Here is a 19534-nt window from a genome sequence, read left to right as displayed (position 1 = left end):
CACACGCTCCAGCAGGTGTATCTCACTGATCATCCCTAAAGCCAACACCTCATTTGGCCGCCTTTCGTTCCAGTACTCTGCTGCCTGTGACTGGAACGAACTGCAAAAATCGCTGAAGTTGGAGACTTTTATCTCCCTCACCAACTTCAAACATCAGCTATCCGAGCAGCTAACCGATCGCTGCAGCTGTACATAGTCTATTGGTAAATAGCCCATCCATTTTCACCTACCTCATTCCCATACTGTTTTTATACTGTTTTTTTTATTTTTTTTATTTACTTTTCTGCTCTTTTGCACACCAATATCTCTACCTGTACATGACCATCTGATCATTTATCACCCTAGTGTTAATCTGCAAAATTGTATTATTCGCCTACCTCCTCATGCCTTTTGCACACATTGTATATAGACTGCCCATTTTTTTTTTCCTACTGTGTTATTGACTTGTTAATTGTTTACTCCATGTGTAACTCTGTGTTGTCTGTTCACACTGCTATGCTTTATCTTGGCCAGGTCGCAGTTGCAAATGAGAACTTGTTCTCAACTAGCCTACCTGGTTAAATAAAGGTGAAATAAAAAATAAAATAAAAATAAATTACATGAGATCTAAAATAACAGCATACTAGACCTTCTTGTCTTCTAAAGCGGTCGTTGAAGTCACTAACCTGATTCTTCATATGTGAAAATGTAAGATTGCATTGAAGCAGGAAGTAGTGAGACAACATTAAGACCACATGACCCAGCATGCCTTGCAACATCTGAAACATTATCAGTATACAAAGAACAGAAAAAAACACACCGCTAAAACAAATGACATTGTCTATGGATTGTATTTGAAATGAATCAATAAAGTGTATTGAGGATTTCACAGGCGAGCAGTCTTCATTTGTTCACAGACAAGTCATTTTATTCATGCATTATTAGAGTCCAATTCAGCAATCAGATTTCATTTGGTATGAACTCTGGAGTTAGCATACACTAATATGAACACAATAAAAGCGCAATTGAACCAACGGGATCTTAAAACATGCTCACCAATAGCAGCACCAGAAACATTAATGAAACTAAGAATATATTGCAGGTCACCAATTTATACATTTTTTTTTTAGTAGTTCAACAAAGCAAGGCACGTTAAGTACAGTATATTACCCTTTGTTAACTATTTGTTAATCAATTTATCATATTTTCTACTTGACAATCAGAGATGATTTTAAGATTTACAGAAGTAGCTGGTAGCTTCGCCTTCAGCCATGAGAATAACATGGTGTTGAGGTATGGTACTGCAGGACTACCAAACTTGCGACTCTAATCTGTGGTTCACGGGCTCTTTTCACATGGAATTATACCTCATTAATATGGACTTAAAAACACTGCTATCCTCAAGCTTTACGCCAGACAGAGACAGTAAACATGTACCTCACATGATACTCCAACCAGACATGGGTTCAAATACTATTTCATGTCCTTTCAAATACTTTAGCTGTGCTCGAATAAGCTTGCCTGTTGCAATTGAACCAATAGAAAAGTCCAGAAAAATGTTAAACCCTGCCCACCGGCACTCCTGGTAGGCTAGAACAAAAGCTCAAAGTATTTGGACTCAGGTCTGACTCCAACATGGGGACATGCTGGGGGAGATCAGGGACAAAAACAAACAGTCACATTGTCCAATCACACCTCGATGTACATTATTGTACGTTGGCCTTGTAAACGTTGTGGTAGTTGTCGGGGTAAATGCCTTTCACGCGGTTGTTTGAGGGGTCAAAGGGCGACTTGAGGTGGGGCTTGGCCTCGTACACCACACCCATCCTCTCCAGAGTGAACTTCCCACTCTTTATGAAGTCAGCATTTACCTGAGAGCGCGAGAGAGAAATAGAAAGCAAGAGCGCAAGAGGGGGGATAGAGAAAGAGTGAGATTGAAAGGACGAGAGAGAATAAAGAATGGAAGAGAGCACACAGACATGGTTAAATCCACACCTTTACTCAGAGATGGAGGAACTCAGAGTCTTTCAAATAAGCTCCTAATCCATCCTGAGATCTGAAAGCTTAGGGAACCTTAGACTGTTCTTAATGACCCGACTCCTCTCTCCAAAAACACTATTCCTGATTAGGTACTGCAGGGTTCGTCAACTGGCACCCAGTGTCGCAAATTTGGTGCGCGGCAGATTTTCTTTGGCCTACGAAAAAGCTGTAAGTAAAAATGTTTTTAATATACACCGCTCAAAAAAATAAAGGGAACATTAAAATAACACATCCTAGATCTGAATGAATGAAATATTCTTTACATAGTTGAATGTGCTGACAACAAAATCACACAAAAATTATAATTGAAAATGAAATATCAACCCATGGAGGTCTGGATTTGGAGTCACACCCAAAATTAAAGTGGAAAACCACACTACAGGCTGATCCAACTTTGATGTAATGTCCTTAAAACAAGTCAAAATGAGTCTCAGTAGTGTGTGTGGCCTCCACGTGCCTGTATGACTTCCCTACAACGCCTTGGCATGCTCCTGATGAGGAGCAACTCCTGGACAGTCTGTGGTGCAACGTGGCGTTGGTGGATGGAGCGAGACATGATGTCCCAGATGTGCTCAATTGGATTCAGGTCTGGGGAACGGGCGGGCCAGTCCATAGCATCAATGCCTTCCTCTTGCAGGAACTGCTGACACTCCAGCCACATGAGCTCTAGCATTGTCTTGCATTAGGAGGAACCCAGGGCCAACCGCACCAGCATATGGTCTCACAAGGGGTCTGAGGATCTCATCTCAGTACCTACTGGCAGTCAGGCTACCCCTGGCAAGCACATGGAGGGCTATGCGGCCCCCCAAAGAAATGCCACCCTACACCATGACTGACCCACCGTCAAACCGGTCATGCTAGAGGATGTTACAGGCAGCAGAACGTTCTCCACGGCGTCTCCAGACTCTGTCACGTCTGTCACGTGCTCAGTATGAACCTGCTTTCATCTGTGAAGAGCACAGGGCGCCAGTGGCGAATTTGCCAATCTTGGTGTTCTCTGGCAAATGCCAAACGTCCTGCACGGTGTTGGGCTGTCAGCACAACCCCCACTTGTGGACGTCGGGCCCTCATACCACCCTCATGGAGTCTGTTTCTGACCGTTTGAGCAGACACATGCACATTTGTGGCCTGCTGGAGGTCATTTTGCAGGGCTCTGGCAGAGCTCTTCCTGCTCCTCCTACCTCCGCACAAAGGCGGAGGGAGCGGTCCTGCTGCTGGGTTGTTGCCCTCCTACGGCCTCCTCCACGTCTCCTGATGTACTGGCCTGTCTCCTGGTAGCGCCTCCATGCTCTGGACACTACGCTGATAGACACAGCAAACCTTCTTGCCACAGCTCGCACTGGTTGTAAGACTCCGTCTCATGCTATCACTAGAGTGAAAGCACCGCCAGCATTCAAAAGTCACCAAAACATCAGCCAGGAAGCATAGGAACTGAGAAGTGGTCTGTGGTCACCACCTGCAGAACCACTCCTTTATTGGGGGTGTCTTGCTAATTGCCTATAATTTCCACCTGTCTATTCCATTTGCGCAACAGCATGTGAAATTTATTGTCAATCAGTGTTGCTTCCTAAGTGGACAGTTTGATTTCACAGAAGTGTGATTGACTTGGAGTTACATTGTGTTGTTTAAGTGTTCCCTTTATTTTTTTGAGCAGTGTATTTCTTGATAGTATCACTGATCTTTAATAAGCGTTTACGTATCGGCCTTCGTCAGAGCTTTTGTGAGTTTAAAAACAATTAGCACCCTTATGTAGACCTAGCCCCACCCACATCCGTTCCACGCATCGAATGGGGATGGAGGCGAACGGAAAAACAAATAAGTGCTACCCAATATAACAATATACATTTCATAAATATTCAAATAAAGTGTGTACATAAAATGTATTAAACACATCTGTAAAACCACAATGAGGACATCGACCTACCAAGCAAGTTTTCATAAATCATTGGGTACAACACAAGAAAAACAGAATAATCTGAAATAGGGGCATAATTCATGTTCAAATTTACAACATAACATGCATGGCCATTTCATCATTAAGACCTTGAGGAAATAATGTCTGGGAGGGTGAAAATCCCAAAACATTCTATTTTGCTCAGAGCATTATTTATATCACCTCCCTTGTCTGATATCTTAACTTTCTCTATGCCACAAAATCTTTATATATTTTTTTAAAGGTAGAAATGTCATGTTTTAGGTCATTAAAATGTACTGCCACTGGATAATCACTGTAATTTTTCCTGATTTAACATTTATGTTTGAGAGAAGGAGAGGTTGTACCGACATAGCACAGCCCACATGGACATTTCATAATGTAGATAACATGGGTGGTGGAGCGCGTAATAATGTCATTTATTTGGAACCATTTTCCTGTGTGTGGGTGGCAGGAATGTTCACACGTCATCATATTGTTGCATAGTGCACAACCTCTGCATTTATAGCTACCATCCCCAAGCGGGCGTAAAAGAGCCTGCCTCATCTTCTTGTGTGGCTGGCAGTTGGATGGACCAATTAACGGTGTAAATTGCGACCTCTCCTACATACAATAAGTGGTGGATTCTTAAATTCAGCAGGCAAAGCTGGGTCCGACGATAAAACATGCCAGCATCTCCCACTTTTTAGCGAGTTCAAAGTATATGTAGTTGTGTTCTTTAGCTCTAGTGGGTCTTTTTTGGAGCAGTTCATCTCGTGGTTTCCCCAATGCCAAATTAAGAGCTTCATCCACACATTGTGGCGAGTAGCCTCTCAGAAACCTATTGCGCATCTCCTCTGCTTTTTCTAGATAGTGGAGTGGCATATACGGCGCCGTTTAAAAAAAAACAACATAAGACTAATATCAAGCTTTGAAATTATTATGTTTTAGTCAAATACAATATCTGGTTGGGCTTCTTGCGACAGAGTACAACTACTTTATATTTATACTCTGTCCCCCGACCATCCTCTCGAGAAAAAAACTACATCTGCCCACGGCTGAATTTAGTTGATGACCCCTGAGATACTGCATTTCATTGTTTCCCTTCCTGTACCCATATACGGGTTGAAATGGCAGATTTGGGCACTGGTAAACAGCTAAATTGGAACATAGTTTCTGTACAGTAATATGCTATACATGACGTCAGAGCTGCATTGCAGCATTGCAGCGCTGTATTGGGTTTGATTGAAAGCCGTTCTGAACTTGAGCCCCTCGCGCTACACAAAATTAAATCAGCCCTGTAGCTTAGCATTCGCTTTATCTGACCACTTCCGTATTGAGCGAGTCACTGGTACTTCCTGTTTGAGTTTTTACGTATATCAGGAGGATAGTTAAGATAAGTTCAAATTTGCCAAATGGTGGGTGAGGGCGAGCTCTGTATGTGTGTCTGTGTGTGGAGTAAAGGGGATCTAGAGTTTTTGCCTGTAGTTGCAGAGGTGACATGCCGGTAGAAATTAGGTAAAATGGTTTTCAGTTTTCCTGCATTAAAGTCACTGGCTACTAAGAGCACCGCCTCTGGGTGAGCATTGTGTTTGCTTATGGCCCTATACAGCTGGTTGAGTGCGGTCTTAGTGCCAGCATCGGTTTGTGGTGGTAAATGGACCCCTACGAAAAATATAGATAAACTCTCCTGGTAAATAGTGTGGTCTACAGTTTATCATGAGGTATTCTACCTTAGGTGAGCAGAATCTCGAGACTCCCTTAATATTAGAGATTGCGCATAAGTTGTTGCTCACAAAGGCACATGTCCCCTCCTCTGAGCTTCCCTGATGCAACTGTTCGGTCCTACCGATGTATAGAAAAAAACAGAGATTCATATTTACCATGTCCTTGTTCAGCCACTACTGAGAAACATAGGATATCACAGTTCTTCAGATCACTTCGATAGGACAGTCTCAAACGGAGCTCACCCATTGCTCTCCAGTGATTCCATTCTGAACAGAATGAGCCTGTTTGTCTATTCTGTGGGACATTTGCTGTGTCACATGTGCCTGGATGCATGATCCTTTGCGTGCACACCAAAAATGGTATCAATTTCCCGGAATTGCATTGTAAAAGCCTAACACTGTAATAGCGTATTTTATAGCTTAACTAGTCATATTAGCAATAGATCAAGCTTTAAAATGATGCCCATCTGACACAGATTGTGATATATAATGAACCGTTTTTAGATTGCAGCAGTAATTGTGTGATGGCAGGGATGCAGGTTTGTGTTTAGTTCCTCAACAGCACAGATAGGAGAGCTAAAAACACCTTATAGCTAAAGACTCTTCTTGCAGTCATAAAAGCGTATTGAAATGACTTAGGAACTGTGCACACTTTGGAGAGGTGTGTGGCCACTTGGGAGACACCAGTTAGTCCTCTCACTCAAAGCCTTGTAATTGTTTTGTCTTATGTTGCACCTACCCCACCTTTTCCAGGAATATTCTTATTACGTTTACTGAATGTATCCAGAGTATATTCAGATTTCGTTATCAACAAATGCGGCGAAAAGTACAGTTCATGTAAAATGCATGTAAAAATCAATAGTGTAAAGTTGTGTCAGGTATACTGTTGTGTATTCTTTTACATTTACATTTAAGTCATTTAGCAGACGCTCTTATCCAGAGCGACTTACAAATTGGTGCGTTCACCTTAAGACATCCAGTGGAACAGCCACTTTACAATAGTGCATCTAAATCTTTTAAGGGGGGGGAGGTGAGAAGGATTACTTTATCCTATCCTAGGTATTCCTGAAAGAGGTGGGGTTTCAGGTGTCTCCGGAAGGTGGTGATTGACTCCGCTGTCCTGGCGTTGTGAGGGAGTTTGTTCCACCATTGGGGGAATTGGGTATTCTTTGGTCTAATAATTTTCCCATCATCTCCAAACTGTTTCTATCCATATAGACCAATTCCCACAAGAGGAGAGGGTTAATGAAACCCAAATGTAATAAGGGGTCACGAAACAGCCAGTTCATTCACATCTCAATGTCAAAACTATTCCGGCCCAATGAGTCTGTTCCTTTGCTTCCCTTCCTCGCAGCGCAGTGGCCCCTGCTTTTCCCCGTTCTGGCTAATTATAACTCTCCAAAAACGAGCTGGGCTGGAGGCAGGCCTAACCCAGCTCCTAGTCTGTACCCTAGCCCAACCGCAGTCAAAGTCCACTGGCCTCTAACCCTCGGCCCCGCCCCTAGCCAAGCCCCTGGACTGCTCTCCCCAAATCGTTAGCAGTTTGTCACTCCATCTCTTTCCCCCCTCCTCATTCTCTCCCAGTCTCTCTCTCTTTCAGTACTTCTTGCTTACCATCTCTCTCATTCGCTCACTTGTTTTCTCCCTCCCTCCCTCGCTCCTCTATCTTACCCCATTTACTTCCCTCCCTTCTTTTCTCTCAATCTATCCCTCCCTTCTTTACTTTCCCTCTCGCCTGCCTTATGTTCTTTCACTTCCTCCCTTACTGTCCTCCATCTCTGCTTCTCAGTAATCAGTGAGGCAGATTAATCCCTCCCTGCCACTCTGACCTTAGCAGCAGTAGCAGGCAAGGAGGGGTTGAGTGGTGGAGGTTTCAGAGCCATGTGATGAGCTGCTTCTGACCCTTTTACTCAGCGTAGGAGGGCATGTGTAGCGCTGTAGCGCAGGGCCAAAGCCAGGGCTTTGTGAGGGGATGTGTAGCGCTGTAGCGCAGGGCCAAAGCCAGGGCTTTGTGAGGGGATGTGTAGCGCTGTAGCGCAGGGCCAAAGCCAGGGCTTTGTGAGGGGATGTGTAGCGCTGTAGCGCAGGGCCAAAGCCAGGGCTTTGTGAGGGGATGTGGAGCGCTGTAGCGCAGGGCCAAAGCCAGGGCTTTGTGAGGGGATGTGTAGCGCTGTAGCGCAGGGCCAAAGCCAGGGCTTTGTGAGGGGATGTGTAGCGCTGTAGCACAGGGCCAAAGCCAGGGCTTTGTGAGGGGATGTGTAGCGCTGTAGCGCAGGGCCAAAGCCAGGGCTTTGTGAGGGGATGTGTAGCGCTGTAGCGCAGGGCCAAAGCCAGGGCTTTGTGAGGGGATGTGTAGCGCTGTAGCGCAGGGCCAAAGCCAGGGCTTTGTGAGGGCATGTGTAGCGCTGTAGCGCAGGGCCAAAGCCAGGGCTTTGTGAGGGGATGTGTAGCGCTGTAGCGTAGGGCCAAAGCCAGGGCTTTGTGAGGGGATGTGTAGCGCTGTAGCGCAGGGCCAAAGCCAGGGCTTTGTGAGGGGATGTGGAGCGCTGTAGCGCAGGGCCAAAGCCAGGGCTTTGTGAGGGGAAGTGTAGCGCAGGGCCAAAGCCAGGGTTTTGTGAGGGGATGTGGAACGCTGTAGCGCAGGGCCAAAGCCAGGGCTTTGTGAGTGGATGTGTAGCACAGGGCCAAAGCCAGGGCTTTGTGAGGGGAAGTGTAGCGCTGTAGCGCAGGGCCAAAGCCAGGGCTTTGTGAGGGGATGTGTAGCGCAGGGCCAAAGCCAGGGCTTTGTGAGGGGATGTGGAGCGCTGTAGCGCAGGGCCAAAGCCAGGGCTTTGTGAGGGGATGTGTAGCGCTGTAGCGCAGGGCCAAAGCCAGGGCTTTGTGAGGGGATGTGTAGCGCTGTAGCCCAGGGCTTTGTGAGGGCATGTGGAGCGCTGTAGCGCAGGGCCAAAGCCAGGGCTTTGTGAGGGGATGTGGAGCGCTGTATCGCAGGGCCAAAGCCAGGGCTTTGTGAGGGGATGTGTAGCGCTGTAGTGCAGGGCCAAAGCCAGGGCTTTGTGAGGGGATGTGTAGCGCTGTAGCGCAGGGCCAAAGCCAGGGCTTTGTGAGGGGAAGTGTAGCGCTGTAGCGCAGGGCCAAAGCCAGGGCTTTGTGAGGGGAAGTGTAGCGCAGGGCCAAAGCCAGGGTTTTGTGAGGGGATGTGGAACGCTGTAGCGCAGGGCCAAAGCCAGGGCTTTGTGAGTGGATGTGTAGCGCAGGGCCAAAGCCAGGGCTTTGTGAGGGGAAGTGTAGCGCTGTAGCGCAGGGCCAAAGCCAGGGCTTTGTGAGGGGATGTGTAGCGCAGGGCCAAAGCCAGGGCTTTGTGAGGGGATGTGGAGCGCTGTAGCGCAGGGCCAAAGCCAGGGCTTTGTGAGGGGATGTGTAGCGCTGTAGCGCAGGGCCAAAGCCAGGGCTTTGTGAGGGGATGTGTAGCGCTGTAGCCCAGGGCTTTGTGAGGGCATGTGGAGCGCTGTATCGCAGGGCCAAAGCCAGGGCTTTGTGAGGGGATGTGGAGCGCTGTATCGCAGGGCCAAAGCCAGGGCTTTGTGAGGGGATGTGTAGCGCTGTAGCGCAGGGCCAAAGCCAGGGCTTTGTGAGGGGATGTGTAGCGCTGTAGCGCAGGGCCAAAGCCAGGGCTTTGTGAGGGGATGTGTAGCGCTGTAGCGCAGGGCCAAAGCCAGGGCTTTGTGAGGGGATGTGGAGCGCTGTAGCGCAGGGCCAAAGCCAGGGCTTTGTGAGGGGATGTGGAGCGCTGTAGCGCAGGGCCAAAGCCAGGGCTTTGTGAGGGGAAGTGTAGCGCTGTAGCGCAGGGCCAAAGCCAGGGCTTTGTGAGGGGATGTGTAGCGCTGTAGCGCAGGGCCAAAGCCAGGGCTTTGTGAGGGGATGTGGAGCGCTGTAGCGCAGGGCCAAAGCCAGGGCTTTGTGAGTGGATGTGGAGCGCTGTAGCGCAGGGCCAAAGCCAGGGCTTTGTGAGGGGAAGTGGAGCGCTGTAGCGCAGGGCCAAAGCCAGGGCTTTGTGAGGGGATGTGGAGCGCTGTAGCGCAGGGCCAAAGCCAGGGCTTTGTGAGGGGATGTGTAGCGCTGTAGCGCAGGGACAAAGCCAGGGCTTTGTGAGGGGAAGTGTAGCGCTGTAGCGCAGGGCCAAAGCCAGGGCTTTGTGAGGGGAAGTGTAGCGCAGGGCCAAAGCCAGGGTTTTGTGAGGGGATGTGGAACGCTGTAGCGCAGGGCCAAATCCAGGGCTTTGTGAGTGGATGTGTAGCGCTGTAGCGCAGGGCCAAAGCCAGGGCTTTGTGAGGGGAAGTGTAGCGCAGGGCCAAAGCCAGGGCTTTGTGAGGGGATGTGTAGCGCAGGGCCAAAGCCAGGGCTTTGTGAGGGGATGTGGAGCTCTGTAGCGCAGGGCCAAAGCCAGGGCTTTGTGAGGGGATGTGTAGCGCTGTAGCGCAGGGCCAAAGCCAGGGCTTTGTGAGGGGATGTGTAGCGCTGTAGCCCAGGGCTTTGTGAGGGCATGTGGAGCGCTGTAGCGCAGGGCCAAAGCCAGGGCTTTGTGAGGGGATGTGGAGCGCTGTATCGCAGGGCCAAAGCCAGGGCTTTGTGAGGGGATGTGTAGCGCTGTAGCGCAGGGCCAAAGCCAGGGCTTTGTGAGGGGATGTGTAGCGCTGTAGCGCAGGGCCAAAGCCAGGGCTTTGTGAGGGGATGTGTAGCGCTGTAGCGCAGGGCCAAAGCCAGGGCTTTGTGAGGGGATGTGGAGCGCTGTAGCGCAGGGCCAAAGCCAGGGCTTTGTGAGGGGATGTGGAGCGCTGTAGCGCAGGGCCAAAGCCAGGGCTTTGTGAGGGGAAGTGTAGCGCTGTAGCGCAGGGCCAAAGCCAGGGCTTTGTGAGGGGATGTGTAGCGCTGTAGCGCAGGGCCAAAGCCAGGGCTTTGTGAGGGGATGTGGAGTGCTGTAGCGCAGGGCCAAAGCCAGGGCTTTGTGAGGGGAAGTGTAGCGCTGTAGCGCAGGGCCAAAGCCAGGGCTTTGTGAGGGGATGTGTAGCGCTGTAGCGCAGGGCCAAAGCCAGGGCTTTGTGAGGGGATGTGGAGTGCTGTAGCGCAGGGCCAAAGCCAGGGCTTTGTGAGTGGATGTGGAGCGCTGTAGCGCAGGGCCAAAGCCAGGGCTTTGTGAGGGGATGTGTGTGTCTGTTTCGCACTCTGCCGTGCTACTGTGATGGGAGGGGATGTGAGCCCAATGATAAGTGACAGGGGGATATATATATATATATATATATTGGGTGGAACAGGTGGAGACCTAGACATGTGGTGTCTCACTCCGTAACGCACACAGCCCTGTAACATACGCTCTCTCTCACACACACCGTGCAGAAGCATCTCATTGAACAAGGCAATGGTCACCCACTGCGTCAGAACCTGCTCGGCCCGGTAGGACACACTGAGGTGCTTTTCTATTAGTACAGGTCTTATTTTTGTGGGGGACAACACAGGAAAACAACACAGGATGTACACATATGATACACAAATAAACATCCCCCACCCAGAAACCCTGGTTAACAGCTTTGAAAGTATAAAGCCCTTAAAAATGTAACCCACATTAGGGGAAACCGCACCACTCCACCCCAGCGACTCCTTATTGTTAACTGTTTTGTTCGGCAGTGCGGTAAAAAAATGCTGTAAATATTCTGCTGTGCAATTGCACATGCAATTATGTCCTGGTTGTCGTAATCTCAAAAACAGACGTGGCAGTTTCACCAATTAACGATTCAAGGTTTCTTTTGAAGTGCTGGGGGGAAAACAGTTGTCTCAGTTTCCGAGGTAGCAACCAAAGCCTGTGTGTGTGTGTGTGTGTGTGTGTGTGTGTGTGTGTGTGTGTGTGTGTCAAAGCCCTGGTACTGTAATCTGACTCAATTGCCACTCAGAATCAAATATGAATTTGTTAAACTGCAAGATATGATGACGTATTATAATTGTATGCAAATCTGGGCCTCTGCTCCAACAGAAGGAGAGGACAATAGAGTCCATGAATATTGTCTATATCCTAAGTAAAAGCTCAGGCGAGAACGTCTGAAGGCTGAGTTGATCAGGCTAGAGCCAATAAATGACGACGGATAATCGGAGAAAGAGACAGTTCCCAGAACGGGCACACCCACAGGCACGCACACAGCGGGCTCTGAGAGGAGTCATCGCTTCCCAGCCGGAGGAGGAGCAGAGCAGAGCAGCAATGAAGCGTTTCTAAAGAGCTGGAAACAAGCAGTGTTTTCCTGTCTGCCAATCGTTAAGAGCGTAACGGCCAGAATACCACCAATTATAATAGAAATCCCATCTGACAACGAAGAAGAAAAAGAAGCCTGTTAATGTTTCGTCTACTTGTGGTGATGACAGAAATTGTGTGGGTGGCTGAGTTGAATGGTGTGTGTATGTGTGTGTGTAGCCAACTATATATTACTTACCACTCCCCCGTCAGGGTTGCGGATGTATCCGTATCCAATCTGCTTGTCAATAAAGAACCCGTAGTCGGAGCGCCGCAGATGGCCTACTGGAACGCCGTTGCGGAAGATTGCTTCCAGGCCGAACATCGGGACTTTCCTGTTAGTAGGAAGAGACAGAGGTGTCAGGTTCAGCTACATCACACAGACCTGTTCAGGAGGATGTAATGTTAGAGAGACGGGGAAGGAGAAGAAAGAGAGGAAGAATTGGGAGAAGAGGGACAAACCAGGTTTCCAGCCAACCATTTTATGCGGATGAAGAAAAAGTTACGACAGGCCTTACGGAAACAGCAAATTTGTCGACAAAACAAAATACACTAGACAAGGTGGGATATATTTTTGGTAAATTGAAATATACTTGGAGTTTCATGCAAATTTCCAATAAATATCGAGGGTAGGCTATCATTTGAATGATGATCGGGGCGCGGCTGCCAATTATATATAAAGTACCAAGTCTGGACACACCTCATTCGAGGGTTTTCATTTTTACTATTTTCTACATTGTACAAAAATAACAAAAATGTAACAAATCTAAATATATTTTATATTTGAGATTCTTCAAAGTAGCCACCCTTTGCACACTCTTGGTATTCTCTCAACCAGCTTCATGAGGCAGTCACATGCAATTCAATTAACCGGTGTGCCTTGTTAAAAAATAGTGGAATTAGTGGAATTTCTTTCCTTCTTAATGCGTTTGAGCCAATCACTTGTGTTGTGACAAGGTAGGGGTGGTATACAGAGGTTAGACCTATTTGGTAAAAGACCAAGTCTATATTATGACAGCTCAAATAAGCAAAGAGAAACGACAGTCCATCATTACTTTAAGACATGAAGGTCAGTCAATACAGAACATTTCAAGAAATGTGAATGTTTCTTCAAGTGCAGTCACAAAAACCATCAAGCGCTATGATGAAACTGTCTCTCATGAGGACCGCCACAGGAAAGGATGAGCCAGAGTTAACTCTGCTGCAGAGGATAAATTCATTACAGTTAACTGCACCTCAGATTACAGCCCAAATAAATGATTCAGAGTTCAAGTAACAGACACATCAACATCTACTGTTCAGAGGAGACAGCGTAAATCATGGTCGAATTGCAGCAAAGAAACCACTACTAAAGGACACCAATAAGAAAGAAAGAAAGAGAGACTTGTTTGGGCAAAGAAACACGAGCAATGGACATTAGACCGGTGTAAATCTGTCCAACCACCGTGTCTTTGTGAGACGCAGAGTTGGTTAACGGATGATCTCCGCATGTGTGGTTCCCACTATGAAGCAGGAGGTGTGATGGTGCTTTGCTGGTGACACTGTCTGATTTATTTAGAATTCAAGGCACACGTAACCAGCATGGCTACCACAGCATTCTGCAGCAATACGCCATCCCATCTGGTTTGCGCTTAGTTGGACAAAATTTGTTTTTCAACAGGACAATGACCCAACACACCTCTAGGATGTGTAAGGGCTATTTGACCAAGCAGGAGAGTGACAGTGTGCTGCATCAGATGACCTGGCCTCCACAATCACCCGACCTCAACCCAAATGGAGATGGTTTGGAATGAACTGGACCACAGAGTGAAGGAAAAGCAGCCAACAAGTGCTCAAGCATATGTGCGAACTCCTTCAAGACTGTTGGAAAATAATTTCTCATGGAGCTGGTTGAGAGAATGCCAAGAGTATGCAAAGCTGTCATCAAGGCAAAGGGTGGCTACTTTGAAGAATCTAAAATATATTTTGATTTGTTTAACACTTTTTTGGTTACTACATGATCCCATATGTGTTTTCTCATAGTTTTGACTGGTACTGTGTGTACATACAGTTGAAGTCGGAAGTTTACATACACTTAGGTTGGAGTCATTAAAACTCGTTTTTCAACCGCTCCACAAATTTCTTGTTAACAAACTATAGTTTTGGCAAGTCGGTTAGGACATCTACTTTGTGCATGACAAGTCCTTTTTCCAACAATTGTTTAGACAGATTATTTCACTCATAATTCACTGCATCACAATTACAGTGAGTCAGAAGTTTACATACACTAAGTTGACTGTGCCTTTTAACAGCTTGGAAAATTCCAGAAAATGATGTCATGGCTTTCGAAGCTTCTGATAGGCTAATTGACATCATTTGAGTCAATTGGAGGTGTACCTGTGGATGTATTTCAAGGCTTACTTTCAAACTCAGTGCCTCTGATTGACATCCTAGGAAAATCAAAAGAAATCAGCCAAGACCTCAGAAAAAAATTATAGACCTCCACAAGTCTGGTTCATCCTTGGGAGCAATTTGCAAATGCCTGAAGGTACCACGTTCATCTGTACAAACAATAGTACGCAAGTATAAACACCATGGGACCACGCAGCCGTCGTACTGCTCAGGAAGGAGACACGTTCTGTCTCCTAGAGATGAACGTACTTCGGTGTGAAAAGTGCAAATCAATCCCAGAACAACAGTAAAGGACCTTGTGAAGATGCTGGAGGAAACCAGTACAAAAGTATCTATATCCACAGTAAAACAAGTCCTATATCGACATAACCTGAAAGGCCACTCAGCAAGGAAGAAGCCACTGCTCCAAAACTGCCATAAAAAAGCCAGACTACGGTTTGCAACTGCAAATGGGGATCAGACTTTTTTGGAGAAATGTCCTTTGGTCTGATGAAACAAAAATAGAACTGTTTGGTCATAATGACCATCGTTATGTTTGGAGGAAAAAGGGGGAGGTTTGCAAGCCGAAGACTACCATCCCAACCGTGAAGCGCAGGGGTGGCAGCATCATGTTGTGGGGGTGCTTTGCTGCAGGAGGGACTGGTGCACTTCACAAAAAATAGATGGCTTCATGAGGAAGGGAAATTGTGTGGATATATTGAAGCAACATCTCAAGGCTTCAGTCAGCAAGTTAAAGCTTGGTCGCAAATGGGTCTTCCAAATGGATAATGACCCCAAGCATACTTCCAAAGTTGTGGCAAAATGGCTTAAGGAAAATAAAGTCAAGGTATTGGAGTGGCCATCACAAAGCCCTGACCTCAATCTCATAGAAAATGTGTGGGCAGAACTGAAAAAGCATGTGCAAGCAAAGAGGCCTACAAACCTGACTCAGTTACAGCAGCTCTGTCAGGAGGAATGGGACAAAATTCACCCAACTTATTGTGGGTAGCTTGTGGAAGGCTAACCGAAACGTTGGACCCAAGTTAAACAATGTAAAGGCAATGCTACCAAATACTAATTTAGTGATGTAAACTTCTGACCCACTGGGAATGTGATGAAATAAATAAAATCTGAAATAAATCACTACTATTATTCTGACATTTCACATTCTTAAAATAAAGTGGTGATCCTAACTGACCCAAGACAGGAAATTCTTACCAGGATTAAAAGGAATTGTGAAAAACTGAGATTAAATGTATTTGGCTAAGGTGTATGTGAACTTCTGACTTCAACTGTAAGTCATCCCGCACAGCCTTTTATCGGCTAAAAATACGTTTGATGGAAACACACCTCTGGTGGGGAAATGTTAATATTTTATGTATGTGATTTAGACCGTGCAAGAGACGGAGAGAGCGCCAGAGAGAGAGCGCCAGAGAGCGAGCGCCAGAGAGCGAGAGAGCGCTGCACATGTCCTCTATATTGTTATTGTTCAATGGTTATTTTGACCCTTGGTTAATGTTGTCCCTTTGACAAGTATGTCTATTATTTTAATATTGTAACTATCCAAAGTAAGCTTTGGCAATATGTACATTGTTACGTCATAACAATAAAGCAAAGTGAATTGAGATTGAGACAGAGCGCCAGAGAGAGAGACAGAGCGCCAGAGAGCGAGACAGAGCGCCAGAGAGAGAGAGACAGAGCTCCAGACAGAGAGACAGAGCACCAGAGAGAGAAACAGAGCGCCAGAGAGAGAGACAGAGCGCCAGAGAGAGAGAGACAGAGCGCCAGAGAGAGAGAGACAGAGCGCCAGAGAGAGAGAGACAGAGCGCCAGAGAGAGAGAGAGAGCGCCAGAGAGAGAGAGAGCGCCAGAGAGAGCGCCAGAGAGAGAGAGAGCGCCAGAGAGAGAGAGCGCCCGAGAGAGAGAGAGCGCCCGAGAGAGAGAGAGCGCCCGAGAGAGAGAGCGCCAGAGAGAGAGATAGAGAGCGCCAGAGAGAGCGCCAGAGAGAGAGAGAGAGACAGAGCGCCAGAGAGAGAGAGAGAGAGAGCGCCAGAGAGAGAGAGAGAGAGAGCGCCAGAGAGAGAGAGAGAGAGAGCGCCAGAGAGAGAGCGCCAGAGAGAGAGAGACAGAGCGCCAGAGAGAGAGCGCCAAAGAGAGAGTGCCAAAGAGAGAGACAGAGCGCGAGAGACAGAGCTCCAGAGAGAGAAAGACAGAGCGCCAGAGAGAGAGAGAGAGAACCAGAGAGAGAGAGAGAGAGAGCGCCAGAGAGAGAGAGAGAGAGAGAGAGCGCCAGAGAGAGAGAGAGAGCGCCAGAGAGAGAGAGAGCGAGAGAGAGAGCGCCAGAGAGAGAGAGCGCCAGAGAGAGAGAGAGAGAGCGCCAGAGAGAGAGAGAGAGAGCGCCAGAGAGAGAGAGAGCGAGAGAGAGCCAGAGAGAGAGAGAGAGAGCGCCAGAGAGAGAGAGAGCGCCAGAGAGAGAGAGAGAGCGCCAGAGAGAGAGAGAGAGAGAGCGCCCAGAGCGCCAGAGAGAGGGAGACAGAGCGCCAGAGAGAGGGAGACAGAGCGCCAGAGAGAGGGGAGACAGAGCGCCAGAGAGAGGGAGACAGAGCGCCAGAGAGAGAGAGAGCGCCAGAGAGAGAGAGAGAGAGCGCCAGAGAGAGAGGGAGACAGAGCGCCAGAGAGAGGGAGACAGAGCGCCAGAGAGAGGGAGACAGAGCGCCAGAGAGAGGGAGACAGAGCGCCAGAGAGAGGGAGACAGAGCGCCAGAGAGAGGGAGAGAGAGAGAGAGAGAGCGCCAGAGCGAGAGAGACAGAGAGAGACAGAGTGCCTGAGTGAGAGCACCAGCCAGAGAGAGCGCGCCAGAGAGAGCCAGAGCGCCAGCCAGAGTGCCAGCCAGAGAACCAGCCAGAGAACCAGCCAGAAAACCAGCCAGAGAGCCAGCCAGAGAGCCAGAGCACCAGCCAGAGAACCTGAGCGAGAGCGCCAGCCAGAGAGCCAGAGCGCCGGCCAGAGACCCTGAGCGAGAGCCAGAGCGCCAGCCAGAGAGCCTGAGAGAGCCAGAGCGCCAGCTAGAGACCTGAGCGAGCGCCAGCCAGAGCCAGAGCACCAGAGCCAGACCGCTGAGCGACTGCCGGAGAGGCTGAGCGAGCGTGAGAAAGGCTGAGCATGCAAGAGAGAGCGAGCCAGAGAAAAAGCGCCAGAGAGCAAGAACATCAGAGAGAGAGACAGAGAGAGAGAGTGCCAGCCAGAGAGCGCCAGCCAGAGAGTGCGAGAGAACGAGAGCGCAAGCGAGAGAGAGCCAGAGAGAGAGAAAGCGCCAGAGCGCCAAAGAGAGCAAGACAGAGAGCGCCAGCCAGAGAGAGAGCCAGAGAGAGAGAGCGCCAGAGAGAGAGCGCCAGAGAGAGAGAGCGCCAGAGAGAGAGAGAGAGAGCGCCAGAGAGAGAGAGAGAGAGAGAGACAGAGCGCCAGAGAGAGAGAGAGAGAGACAGAGCGCCAGAGAGAGGGAGAGAGCGCCAGAGAGCGCCAGAGAGAGAGAGAGAGAGCGCCAGAGAGAGAGAGAGAGAGAGAGCGCCAGAGAGAGAGGGAGAGCGCCAGAGAGAGAGAGGGAGACAGAGCGCCCAGAGAGAGAGACAGAGCGCCAGAGAGAGGGAGACAGAGCGCCAGAGAGAGCGCCAGAGAGAGAGTGCCAAAGAGAGAGACAGAGCGCCAGAGCGCGCCAGAGCGCGAGAGACAGAGCTCCAGAGAGAGAAAGACAGAGCGCCAGAGAGAGAGAGAACCAGAGAGAGAGAGAGAGAGAGCGCCAGAGAGAGAGAGAGAGAGAGCGCCAGAGAGAGAGAGAGAGCGCCAGAGCGAGAGAGAGAGAGCGCCAGAGCGAGAGAGACAGAGCGAGAGAGACAGAGTGCCTGAGTGAGAGCACCAGCCAGAGAGCCAGCGCGCCAGCCAGAGAGCCAGAGCGCCAGCCAGAGTGCCAGCCAGAGAACCAGCCAGAAAACCAGCCAGAGAGCCAGCCAGAGAGCCAGAGCACCAGCCAGAGAACCTGAGCGAGAGCGCCAGCCAGAGAGCCAGAGCGCCGGCCAGAGACCCTGAGCGAGAGCCAGAGCGCCAGCCAGAGAGCCTGAACGAGAGCCAGAGCGCCAGCTAGAGACCTGAGCGAGCGCCAGCCAGCGAGCCAGAGCACCAGCCAGAAAGCCAGACCGCTGAGCGACTGCCGGAGAGGCTGAGCGAGCGTGAGAAAGGCTGAGCATGCAAGAGAGAGCGAGCCAGAGAGAAAAAGCGCCAGAGAGCAAGAACATCACAGAGAGAGAGACAGAGAGAGAGAGTGCCAGCCAGAGAGCGCCAGCCAGAGAGAGTGCGAGAGAACGAGAGCGCAAGCGAGAGAGCGAGCCAGAGAGAGAAAGCGCCAGAGCGCCAAAGAGAGCAAGAGCGCCAGAGAGAGAGCGCCAGCCAGAGAGAGAGCCAGAGAGAGAGAGCGCCAGAGAGAGAGAGCGCCAGAGAGAGAAGACAGAGAGACAGAACCAGAGACAGAGAGAGAGAGAGACAGAGCGCCAGAGAGAGAGAGAGACAGAGAGAGAGAGAGAGAGAGCGCCAGAGAGAGAGAGAGAGAGCGCCAGAGAGAGAGAGAGAGCGCCAGAGAGAGAGAGAGAGAGCGCCAGAGAGAGAGAGGGAGAGCGCCAGAGAGAGAGAGGGAGACAGAGCGCCAGAGAGAGAGGGAGACAGAGCGCCAGAGAGAGGGAGACAGAGCGCCAGAGAGAGAGCGCCAGAGAGAGAGTGCCAAAGAGAGAGACAGAGCGCCAGAGCGCGAGAGACAGAGCTCCAGAGAGAGAAAGACAGAGCGCCAGAGAGAGAGAGAGAGAGAACCAGAGAGAGAGAGCGCCAGAGAGAGAGAGAGAGAGAGAGAGAGCGCCAGAGAGCGCCAGAGAGAGAGAGAGGGCACCAGAGAGAGAGAGAGAGAGAGAGAGCCAGAGAGAGCCAGAGCCAGAGAGAGAGAGCCAGAGAGAGAGAGAGAGCCAGCCAGAGAGAGAGAGCCAGAGCCAGAGAGAGAGCGCCAGAGAGGAGACAGAGAGAGAGAGGGAGAGAGCGCCAGAGCGCCAGAGAGAGAGAGAGCCAGAGAGAGAGGGAGACAGAGCGCCAGAGAGAGGAGACAGAGCGCCAGAGAGAGGGAGACAGAGCGCCAGAGAGAGAGGGAGACAGAGCGCCAGAGAGAGGGAGACAGAGCGCCAGAGAGAGAGAGAGA

The 19534-nt window shown here is 49.4% G+C and overlaps 1 protein-coding gene across 1 annotated transcript in view; it reads right to left on the bottom strand.

The window, feature by feature from the left end:
* Nucleotides 1-811: 811 nt before the first annotated feature.
* Nucleotides 812-19534, bottom strand: part of sardh (sarcosine dehydrogenase) — a 128422-nt gene continuing 109699 nt past the window's right edge. Inside the window, exons 21-22 of the mRNA XM_065017645.1 lie at nt 12135-12270; nt 812-1850 (exon numbers count right to left, since the gene is read on the bottom strand). Of these exons, the coding sequence (XP_064873717.1) occupies nt 1686-1850; nt 12135-12270 (301 nt within the window). The 3' untranslated portion in view covers nt 812-1685. The remainder of the gene's footprint in view (nt 1851-12134; nt 12271-19534) is intronic.

This window comes from Oncorhynchus nerka, linkage group LG4, assembly GCF_034236695.1.
Source record: "Oncorhynchus nerka isolate Pitt River linkage group LG4, Oner_Uvic_2.0, whole genome shotgun sequence".
NCBI classification, from domain to species: Eukaryota; Metazoa; Chordata; class Actinopteri; order Salmoniformes; family Salmonidae; genus Oncorhynchus; species Oncorhynchus nerka.
This window is presented reverse-complemented; position numbering and strand designations above follow the sequence as displayed.